This window comes from Silurus meridionalis, chromosome 1 (genome assembly GCF_014805685.1).
Source record: "Silurus meridionalis isolate SWU-2019-XX chromosome 1, ASM1480568v1, whole genome shotgun sequence".
Lineage (NCBI taxonomy): Eukaryota > Metazoa > Chordata > Actinopteri > Siluriformes > Siluridae > Silurus > Silurus meridionalis.
Window position 1 is genome coordinate 23,621,333 of NC_060884.1, and position 12,700 is coordinate 23,634,032.

At 36.8% G+C, this 12,700-nt stretch overlaps 1 protein-coding gene across 1 annotated transcript in view; it reads left to right on the forward strand.

The window, feature by feature from the left end:
- The window catches only part of rab6ba (RAB6B, member RAS oncogene family a), an 82,506-nt gene that overhangs the window by 38,101 nt on the left and 31,705 nt on the right, over window positions 1-12,700 (forward strand). The window contains exon 2 of the mRNA XM_046854963.1: window positions 3,700-3,758. Within this exon, the coding sequence (XP_046710919.1) occupies window positions 3,700-3,758 (59 nt within the window). The remainder of the gene's footprint in view (window positions 1-3,699; window positions 3,759-12,700) is intronic.

Consider the following 12,700-nt stretch of genomic DNA (forward strand, 5'->3'; position numbering starts at 1 on the left):
TGTTTCATATTACAGAAATGATTATGCCATAATGACAAGGATAAAAAACCTGGCACAAGTGTGAAATAGGCATATAATTCTTCAGATTTATTTTTTCTTCACACTCTGCACACTATTTTTATGGCCACCAGCTACAGCATCAGATACAGGTGGAGTAGCACAACAATCTCTATAGATATTTTCTAGCCAAAATTGCTTGTGTTTCAGTTCACAACCATAGATCCCTTATATTCTGTAAAGCTGCTTTTCTGTAAAGCTGCTTTGAAACAATGTCTGTTGTGAAAAGCGCTATATAAATAAACTTGACTTGATATGGCAGCATCATGGCCAAAATGGTATTTTTCTGTTCCTTTGCTTTTAACCAGTTTTACCAATGGACAATTTATTGTAATCAAGGAACATTAAACAGGGAGCAGAATGGTTACTACAATTAATAACTGAATATCTAAATATACTTGAATAAAATATTTTGCCTGTATTTAATAGGAATAAACTTCAAGAATCATAGTAAACACATAACATTTGTTCATTAACTAAATTGGGCACAGAAAACTATTTAGTAATAATCATATGAGGAAAATGTGTCAACTAATGAATTGTGAATGGATGATGGATAGTCCAGTTACTGTCAAGACAACAAAACCATTCGTACTCTTTGAACCATTCAATGGTCAAATTTTACTATCTAAATGATATCTAAAATAAACAGGATTAATGTTTTACAGTGAAGATTATTAAAAATTATTCTCTCATTGAGAAATTGTATGGATTAGAGACAGTGGCATTGAGTAAAAGACAGGAGGTGGAGCTGGAGGTAGCAGAGCTGAAGATGTTAAGGTTTTTGTTGGGAGTGACGAGGATGGACAAGATTGGAAATGAGTTTATTAGAGGGACAGCGCATGTAGGATGTTTTGGTGACAAGGTTAGGGAGGCGAGATTGAGATGGTTTGGACATGTTCAGAGGAGGGACATGAATTATATTGGTAGAAGAATGCTGAGGATGGAGCCAGCAGGTAGGAGGAAAAGAGGAAGGCCAAGGAGGAGGTTCATGGATGTGGTGAGGGAAGACATGCAGGTAGTTGGTGTGAAAGAGGCAGATGTAGAGGACAGGGTGATATGGAGACGGATGATCCGCTGTGGCGACCCCTAATGGGAGCAGCTGAAAGAGAAGATTCTCTCATTGAGAAAGAAAGAATCATATCCCAAGTCACAAATGCAGTGTAGCTTAGAGAGTGTTGTTTGATGAAGAAAGCGTCTCAAGAGAATTTTAACAAGCTGCTTTTCAGTCTCGGTGGAGTTCTAACAAATGACACATTTGAGTTTCACCCCACATCACAGTCAGTGAGACGGGTTGTGCATGAACTCTGTTACCTCGAATGTGAAGGAAGCGGAGGAAATAATGGAAATGCTGGCACCTGCCGAGAATTCTAATGCCCCTTTTGTTGAGAGAGGGAAAAGTTCTGTGGGCTTCACTAGTGGATCGTGATTGACTTTGTTTCAATCAGGTCTTAAATAAACAGTGTGGCATCTATGCTAAAGTAAAATTATATACAAAATATCTTCTAGCTGAAGCATAAAGGAAAAATAATGGCCTATGGATAATATTTCATTTACTGCTCCGACTCCTACACCATGGTTTGTGTTTACTGATTTTCCTAGAATTACTTAAGTCCTCCCCATTATGTTCTCTCCTAGATTTCATTATCCATTATAAAGCACTGTTCTGCTAATGGCTAAGCTTGAAGGGAGGCTGAAACACGGTCCTGCAATTGAACAATCTATCAGAGGAAATGTTGCCTGCCGAATTGGGCCATCCCTCTTCTGTCCAGCATGGGTGATTAACTGAAAAAAATGTCATGTGCCCTCCTACTTCAGAAAATGACACAGTATTAAATATTTAACAGGACTAAAATTAGACGCCTGCTGCTCTACCATCCATTAGATGCGCAGTATGAGTTCTTTGTGCCTCCAGACTCCATGAAGACGACCCTAAGAGAGAAGGCTGGGAAGGCGACATTGTCAGGACAATTCATTGTCATGAAGCATGAATGTCCCACCTGCCTCAGAAGGATTTTATGTTCAGTTGAGTTTTATTACTCAGCATAACTCAAATATCTTTTTTTGCTGTTGTTATTATTTCTTTTGAACAAGTGAGTGTGGATGAAAGATCACCCTGGGCTTCATGCTCAGAACACAGAAAGGTTGCTCATATTTATAGTAAGTGATCCTTAAGGATTCTCTTACTGCTATCCTGTCCCCTTCCTCTCAGCATCCTTCGCTTGACTGCTCTTCTGGTAAGCCATTATCTCCCCACTGTGAGCACCACACCCTGAGAAAGCGCACACACACATACACGCACACACTCACTCACTCAGTTCACCTAAGATCAATAGTCATGCTCTGTTTGAAAGAGCAGCGCGGCACGGCTAAAATCATACTTCTGTGTTTACTCAAAAGCTTTAGATGAACCCCGCTTCAAGCGTGTATGCTGTGGAACAGAGACGGATCTGTGTGTCTTAGGACAAATTAGCATTTAAATGACTTGTGACCTGCAGCTGCGTGGCATCGCTAACTCACTGTGAAGTCCATTTCTCGTTAGCAGGAAAAAATACAGCTCTCAGCCCGTAGCTCTGAACAAAGCTCTAAACAAACTCTACCTCTGTCTGTGTGTATGTGTGTGTTTATGTGTGTGTGTTTGTTTTTGGTGTTTACTGATTCCAGGCAGATCCATAAGACAGAAATTAAGTGGTAGGAAATATGTACATTAGCGATATTGTAATAAATTATGTGCTGTTCTGAGACATTATGTGACAGGTTTATTTTCACATTTCTCTTAACCTTTCAGTTCATCTCTAGGGACATTCAGGTCTCAGATTAAGTGACGGGCTCAAATGCTATTTTATGTATACAGTACTGTACTGTATAAACATTTTACTTCCTTTTATAATTAATCATTATTTTTTTTATTAATGAATTTTATTATTTCAACATAATACTTGCTATTTGCGAGACACCGGGAAAATCAGCTGAACAAATTGGTATGTGGCAAACGCAATTCCTTGATAAAAGGGGGGATATTCGAACGGACAAACGGACAGACAGACAGACAGTTATGCAAATAACTTTCACTGCTTGTTTAATAGGGATTTTATTTTGTAGATATCTCTATAACCAGCATATATATTGATTAGATTTCTAATCAGAGGCTAGGTCACAGGAAGATAAAAAAAAAAATGTTCAACAGTTAAATGCTCTTCATCTCCTTATCCAGACCAACTGATAAAAATATATATATTACGATTATTATTTTTTGTGCCTTTATCTATATATGACATAAATTGTTTTATACTGATAAAATGTACAGTATGCAAAAATCTCTGTGTATTTTACTGATTAAATCATTTTCTTTCCTCTGTGTTAATTCGACTTGATTGTTATTTCTGCCTTTGCCAAAATAATGATGTTGCATTGGTCATCATTATAATTACAGAATGCTTCTTGGAATCACTGTCAGTCCTCTGGTCAGCCTGGCAATCATTAATTAGGTCCCTTGGCAGTAGTGTGATTTATGACGCTCTGTACCACTCTTCCATCGAATCAATTCAGTCGTTATGCTCAGCCGTCCCAGAAAGCCTCTGAGCCTGTCTGCTTCTGAATGCCTGCCATTTTAACTCATCTCCCCTCTTTGTTCTCTTGCAGTTGGAAAGACATCTCTGATCACAAGGTTCATGTATGACAGCTTCGACAACACATATCAGGTAGGAAGCTTTATTCCGCCGTCATCCTGTCAGCCGTTTCGGTTCATCTTCCTTCATTACAAACCCACAGTGCCGAGTCAAAGAACTGTCATACTCGAAATATTCAACACAGAAGTCACTCATGTAGGAGGTCGGCTGAAGTGACAAGCGATTACAGAGCCAAGAAACAGACTGAAGCCATCTTCTGCCTTTACAAAGTTTATGAATTTTGAATGAGTCTCTGAAGGACAGTTCACTCTTTTGTACATTATTTACAAGTTGTGGCTCTATATAAAAAGTACATTATGGTTATCTAATGAGACTAGGCAGTATTACAACATAATATTGATTTTGATGTCCAAATTTATTGTCCCAATACACTTGTACTTTTATAAGTAATAACTGACTGTGTTCCTGAGAGTAGGAGACTAAATACCAGGCATAACATTATGACATTATAACATAATGACGTGATGTGAACAACACAAATTATCTCTTCATCATGGCACCTGTTAGTGGGTGGATATAAAATGTTTTATATTACACAGCAAGTGAACATTTTGTCCTCAAAGTTTATGTGTTAGAAGCAAAAAAAATGGGCAAGCGGCATAAAGATTTGATCGAGTTTGACAAGGGGCAAATTGTGATGGCCAGACGACTGGGTTAGAGCATCTCCTACTCTGCAATGTTTGGGATCTATCAAAAGTAGTACAAGGAAGGAACAGTGAGTGGTGAACCGGCGACAGGGTCATGGGCGCCAAGGCTCATTGAGGCACTTGGGGAGCAAAGGCTTGCCGGATCCAACAGACAAGCTACTGTAACTCAGTTAATGCTTGACGGGTTTTAGCAGCAGAAGAGGATCCAACACAATATTAGACATGTGGCATGCTATAACAGCTTGTACATTTTGGATTTTGGATTTCAGAATGTGGCTATGGGAAGTTTCCCATTCAGTAACCAGAATAGTGAGAGATATTTGGGTAAGTTGGCCTACACTCATAAGGTCTTTCAGCTCTCCCCAAATGTGTTCACATGAATGTGATGATCAGGTGTCTATTTGTCTGTGACATTTTTCTGACCATATGGTGTATCGTATAGTCGAGGGAAATAAACATTTTGCCCAAAACTTCACCATTTTCACCATTTTTGGCAGTTTGGAAGAATTAAAACACAGAGACTCTCAATTTAATTCAGTTTTATTTGTATAGTGTTTTTAACATTAGCCATATTCAGAAAGCAGCTTTACAGAAACCTGGATATAAAATTTTCCTTCAAATTTTCCTTAATGTGCAATCCAGAGTCAAAGGGAAAGAAAAAACAGACTCAAAATAGAAAAGTTTTAAATCATTTCTCTTCTATAACTGTGTAATGCCAAGCAATGTTGTGTTTAAAAGAATTTGAGCCTGAGCATGGCATCTGATAGGCTTTCACAGAGTACCACACATATAATTACATGACCAACTGAATATCTTTGATATGTTGCCACTTAATATTCATGTGGTGTGTTCAGCTTTAGAAGGGATTGTTTTTTACTGTCGGGCAGAAGGAAGAAAGTGTTGTTTTAAATCTCTTGGGAAAAATTCAGTCAATGTGAGGTACATATTTTCTAATGAGACCTGCAAGGAACCTTCACAGAGAAGAGGATGAAGCTTTGATATCTTATCTGGGATACATGTACTAGGTATGTGTGTGTGTGTGTGTGTGTGTGTGTGTGTGTGTGTGTGTGTGTGTGTGTGTGTGTGTGGATGTGTGAGTGAGAATGGAGGGTAAAAGAAGCTTCAAACATGCCAGTTCAAAGAGACATCCCAGAATCCTGCACAGCTTTATAGCATTCTGAAGCTCATTCATCCAGCTACACCCTTCTCCTTTTATTGCTCTTTCTTTTTCATCTTCACTTCAGCATTTTTTTTCTCTCCCTTATCCTCTATCCACCTCCTTCCTCTATTTTTCTGACTTTTTCTTTATTCTCTTTCTCTTACTTATTTTGCATTTTTCCCTGCTCTCCTCCTATTTCTTTCCTTTTATTCTGAATACAGTTTTCCAAACCAGAATAATGCATGAATAGGAGTTTCAGAAAAGTGCTGATGTCAAGCTGTATCAGAAGGAATATTCTGCACAAGAGCCATAAAATTATTAACATTCTCTCTTTGTCCTAGATGTGTTGTGCACGTGGCACAAAAATAAAACCCGAATTTCATCAGCCCATAATTATGCTGTCAATCTGTACTATTACATCCCATCACACACACACACACACACACACACACACACACACACACACACACACACACACACAAACTCACTCCCCCCACTCAGTGTGCTGCTTGCTTGCCCCCCTGTAGCTGAGGATGGGCTTGTGTGTCATGACCTAAGCGGATCCTTTCAGACACACTGCAGTAATAAAGCACCATGCTGTAATAAGATTACATGAGCGCTTTGTGAGTTGATCACTGCTGTAGCGCTCACTGTCTGAGGGATGATGGGACGTGCTCTTAAACAGTCTGCATTCTTAATTCAATATACCACACAGTGTTTATCCCACAGGAGTAAAGCTATCCTGTCCTTAATGGTTGTTATTAATACTATTAGTACAATTTACTGTACTGCTATATAAACTGGTGTGTTTGTGTTACTGTTATTGCTTAAAGCTACACTACAACAAAAATGGTATATTCATCTTACTATTGCTCGTACTGCAACATGGAATCTCTAAATATATCAGTATTACAATAATATTTACATAGCCCAACATTTTATCCTTTATCTTGATATTTCAGAAGTCCCTTTTATTTAATCAATATGCAGGTAAACTACTATGTGAAAACAGGGACTGTACTTCAACTTCGGAGGATGAAGGCTACCACATGCTACACATCTGCAGCACTACATCAATCATTGCATCTTTTTGTGCATCTGCTGAACAGAAGAGCACAGCACACCCAGAGGACATTGCTTCCACATACCTCCAGCACCCATTATTGGCCGGTATTGCTCTGATTTAAATGACCAAGTGGAAGAATCCCTTATCCAGAGTTATCTCATTTATACAAGTGAGCAGTTGAGGGTTAAGTGCCTTGCTCAAGGGGCCCATCAGTAGCAGCTTGGTGGGACTGAGATTTAAACCCGTTACATTCCAATGTCCAATTCCAATGTCTTAACTATTCCATTCTCTTATTAACCCAGAGAGCACATTCTTTAATTTCTTGGATTGGATTCTCAGCTATGTATTTATGTATAAATTATATATATATATATATATAATATTATGGTTGTCAATCGATACAAATATTTATTTTTAATTATATAATATAATTTATTTGCACATTTTTTATTTGTTTTAAATGTTCCTTAAATTAATTCTTCAAGTTTTTAATACTCTAATCAACATAGACAAAGATGGATGCTTTATGCAAACATATGTTTATTATTAATGAAACCATACTCCACATACAACATGAAGACAAAATATTTTTGTAAAGGTTTTAAAGTATTTATGGTATTATATTCTTTAACTTATTCCATTTGCTCCCAAAGGAATTCAGATTAAAACATAAACAAACAAGTTCTTTAAACCATAGTGACCCTAAATAAGATAAAGCACTAAGGATGAGCAATGTAATCATGTCACCCACTGCCTCTAAAGCACCCAGTATCCTGTCATTATAATGAAAGTGGCTTTTATTTGTCTTGTAATCTACTAAAATCAGGGGAGTGAAAACCACCCACTTTGCTTTTTATTTGGTCCTGTGGGATTCCATTTTACTTCAGATACAAGTTGCATAATGCGGCCAGGTGTTACATCTGATTAAATGAAAAATTCTGACATCTTTGTGATAGCTGTGAGTAAGGGGAGATTTTTGTATAGAGCGCTCATCTATCTGTGGTTGGATTGGTATAGACTGAGAAAACTTAATTTTAATGTTGAAAGTTATTATTATAATAAATGTAATATATATTTTAGTAATAATATATTATAGAATTCTGTAATGCCACTGCCTTGATATGCAATAAATTGTAATTATTGTAGACAGGAAGATATTCTGTTCATATTGCCTGTTATTTTATAAGGTTCCCATTCTTGAAATGGAATTCAGGTTTTATAGTCTTTTGTAGTTTATAGCTTATTAGGGAACACTGAACAGATGGGGATGTGATGTTTTTCTGCAAATAAAATTCATATATTTAACTAAAAACTACCCAAGCTTTCACAAGACTATACCTTTTTAATGTACTGCCAAATAATAGCATAAATATCGACCTTAAAATGTCCTGGTGTAATCCTATTTGTCAGATTGTAATTCATTTTAATCTGTGATATGAGACCCAAACCATTTGCATATGAGAGATTTGTCAGATTTAAATGGTGATTTAGAGCATATCCTTTCGTTTCCATTTTATTTTTATTTTATCACTGTGCTTAAATGTAGGATTCTGATATAAACCAATTATATTTAAATAATTGTGTTAAATGTGAGATTCTTATATAAAAACCATTGGCATTTTTTATTATGTCTGGTTTGAGGTTTGAGTGTGTGTGTGTTTTTGTCTGTATGTGTGTTTTAAACAGGGCCTTTTTCTGAGGCCTAGAGTTATGATGCGAGTGTGTACCCTGCTGCTCGGCTTTGTGAGGCGTAACACTTTGGTAGCTCTTAGCGAGCCCTTCTCTCTCTGCCCAGCCTCCAGAGACTGCTGACTGTTAATTAGTGAGCAGTGAACAGGAGTGGCTGTATTAAACATGTGCTGCTTTTTCTTTCACTCAACTGTCATTCTGAAAAATGGCATTGACACAGGCTTTATTGCTTTACCTCTCTCGATGAGCTATGGGAATATGAAGTCTTTTTCACATTGTCCCTCTGCTTCAGACATCTGTTCCAGGCGTAATTTAAAAACAATAGGCTAAAAAAAACCTGTAAAATGAAATGAGTAGCGAATATAAAGCGGAAAAGATGTGGGGAGGTGAGATGAAGGAAGAAGGAGTGGTGGCTAGAGAAAACAGTGGTATTGCAAACAACTGTCGAGGTGTTTGGAGGCAAGGAATCTCCCAAACGTTCCAAAAACATCAACTTACTTTAGTCCTTAACTTTGAGTTCTGTATGTAGATCTATGTTGTGTGATGTAGCTGTATGTTGTTTTATGTAGCACCAGCATTCCAGAGAAACCTTGTCTTATTTCACTGTGTTCATGCGTCATCTATATATGGTTAAAATGACAATAAAAGCTTCTTGACTCTTGACTCTTGAGCATGCATCTGAAGTGGTTCGGCTGCCTGCAGGATACTGAGAAAAGAGTTTCAAAGAGCGGACTGTAATCAGATAAGGGGCTGTTGATCAGATCTTACAACCCTCATAGGTTCACATTTATTAAGTTGCAAGGCACTTTTTCCAAATAAAATTACATTTGAAGCAGAATCTATCTAATCCAAGCTTATATCTGAGTAATTGAAGGTTAAGGGTGCTGTTAAAAGGTCTAAGGTCGTTTCTCTGAGAGTCCTGGGATTTGACCTCACAACCTTCTAGTCTTTATCGATGAACTTTTAACCATTAAGGCCAAAGATACATAACCTGTGATTACACATGCCTATGTGAATACGGCAGCTATGTAAGTATTCACATACTCACCTTGTGTACATTCTGTTTATCTGGAAAATGAAAGCTTTGTCCACTGGAGGGCAGGTCAGAGTCAAGCTAAGTATAACCCTAATGCAAAGTACAGCTGAAATACAACAGGCAAATACAAAGCAACAAAATACATGACAAAACTTTAAAAACAACAAATTATTAAGGGATGCATAATACGGGTGAACACAATAAGTGAACAAACCAATAACAAAAACTGGGTGTGTTTGAAATGTAAGAAATATGGCCTGCTATAGCTATATTTTTTTAAGCCATCCATTGCTCTTAACTGTACTACATATTCCCAAATCCTGTCTACAGCCTGTCAAATGATAAGTCAACGTTATTATCATTGTGTACACTATGTGGACAAAATTCTGTGGACACCTTATCATAAGATTGGTATCTGCTTTTTGAGCATCCAATTCCACATTTATAGCTTTTAGGTACTAATGTAGGTGAGGTATGAAGGCCATTTCATTCCAAAGGTCGATGGTGCAGCTACCATGATGCTGAATGACAGATTCAACCATTTTCAGTAAGCACATTTTCCTGGTCACGGTCGTGGTGTATCTGGAGCCTTTCACAGGAACACTAGGTGTAAGGCAGGAATTCACCCTGGATGGGATACCAGTTGAGTTCATACCATCCACACATATTTTGTTCTAGAGAGAGTTTAGAGTAAAACAGACTACCTACCAACATGTATTGACATATTGTTAGAGGGAAGTGTAGTATATTCTTTAACACGGCATGGAATCATTGCAGACCTTCTCCCAAATCTATGAACTAGTCAGTAGGAATTTTCCCAAGGCTTACCAGCTGTTATGGACAGCAGCATGGGTGAAATGTGTGTAAAATGCCATCACATGGAATTCATCGATCAACACCTTGCTCTACCAACTACAGAATAAAAAACCCATACATGCCTCAGATTGAGTGTTTGTTCTTCAGCATGATGTCATCCTTCTTTATTATTGCTTTATTGAGCTGCTGTCTTCTAATCAATACTGTTTAATTAAACACTTTTGTCCTGTTACATGGCTTGTTTCATGTTACATTTTGTTCGGAAGACTTAATGCTTGTATCCGAGCTATGATCATATGTAAAGCAGTGTTTCTGTTCTTTTGAGTTTCGTCACTACAGAGGGTAATATTGCAGCATTTGAAGTGCTTTGGCTACACAGATAAACAGATACCGTTTGTCTGTGTAATATGTTAAGATGACTGCTTTATGAAAAAATAAATAATTATTTTCATGTTCTTAATTGCTATTTTCACAAGTTTAGCTTTGTGCCATTTGATTTATCTCTCGAGCCGTATAAATATCTGTTTAAAATGATATTTCATGAAAACAAAGGCATCGTTGTTATTTCTTAAGCCTGAGCAATGAACTAAGCGATCACTATAAATATGAAAGTAAGTTTGTCCCTGATGAGCAAGCTGGTGGCGACTGTGGCGAGTAAAAACTCCCCGAGATCACATGACCAGCACATTTAATCTAATCCTGTGCAGGCAATAAGATACTTTATAGGTCAATATTCAGGTGCCACATTTCTATCTGAAATTGCCAAAATGTGAGTTACGCATTTAGATCTTTTAAGCTCTTTTTTTACCAATAGATACACACTGTGATGTAAACTCATTACATAAAATGCTGTGGCAGGTAAGACTACCCTTGATGAGTATTAGCTGTGTCAGGAAGTCATTTTCCCTCCTGCTCCATTAGAACCTCTTTTCTCATTTCCTGTCCTGTGATGCTTTGGAGGTGTAAAAAGGAAACAGCACTGTATGGAACTTAGACCAAGCATCTGGGCTACTTAATTATTTAGACGAGTATGAATAATTTGTTCTAGATACATCTGTGTGAGCACCTCTCTTGCAGTGCTGGATTCTATATTTAACTCCAGAGCTACTAAGATATAGCACAACTTCTTTGTCATTCTTTTTTTTTTTACGTTTTCTTTTATATAAATACATAAAATAATGTATTGGTGTATGTTGATTAGTACATTTGAATTTTATGTCTGAAGTATTTAGCACAATAGAAATTGCGTTATGATATTATTTAGTTTAACAAGTGATTTAAAAACAAGGCATGCAGAGACTTAATAGCAAACATTCATTATTTATTTCAAAGACTTGCTAATTCTTGCTCTGCATGATGGCATGATATACCCAGACCCATATTGCAATCTAGGAGTGGGAAATATATTATTGTATCAATATCATAATAAATGTGTGTCATAATTATTTTTATGGATTTTTTTTTGTCATTATTGTCATTATTCTTTGTGTATGTTGTGTATATTATGTTGTCTTATTTACTTTTTTTATAACAAATTGAAGCTAGTAATTTATGTGAAATGTGGGCTTAATTTTCAAAGATATCTGTTGAATGTTTGCCATTTTTAACAACAAAGCTGCTGTTTCATTACATTTATAAAAGTAATATATTAAAGTTTTATAATACTTAAAATGTGTCATATCCTTTAGTGGAATCCCATGACTGAAAGGTGAGAGCTGGTGATAGCCCCCAACTTATATATCCACAAACTCTTTGCTGTTCCTGTGATATAGATATTAATCAATAGTTATATAGTATCAATCTATAAGCACTACATGTCATTCATTAACTTATTTGACATGTATTCTGAGTAAATGAAGTACACCTGCCTACAACACAGCCATTTAGAGCAGCAGTTTGTCCTTGTCTTGTTCTGTTTATCAGCGCTTTTGTGTTGTATCAGGCCCAACAGACAGAACAGGGCGAGCTCTTGGCTTATCTGCTGTCAGGGATTACGTTGTTGATCAGCTCTACTGCATTGATCCGTCGCAACATATGTACCCGAGGCACAGCAGTCGATCAGCACCAGGCCTCGTCCACACCTCATTTTTTTTCACTAAGCCGCTTAAATTCCTAGTAGAAATGTTTTGTTACATATGAAAACACTCTGTAAAACTATCTGCATTTTGTGTTTGCTTGCAGATGTGTATATATACAGTGTATATATATACAGTGTGTATATATATATATATATATATATATATATATATATATATATATATATATATATATATATATATATATACACTGTGAAAAACGGTTTGTACACATTGATAAATGAGCATAGGTCCCAACATTGCTAAAAATGCTTTTGGTTATTTTGTATCGCCAGAACAAGAAGTATTTAATCACAAATGCTACAGCCTACTTGTATATGTCTTCCAATGAACAATGTGATTCACAATTAAAATCCAGAGGTCGGTTGTATCAGCTGGACATGCAACGAGTTGTGTGACAAGGCTGGACTTAAAATGGGCCCTAAATCCTTTGTAGGATTAATAT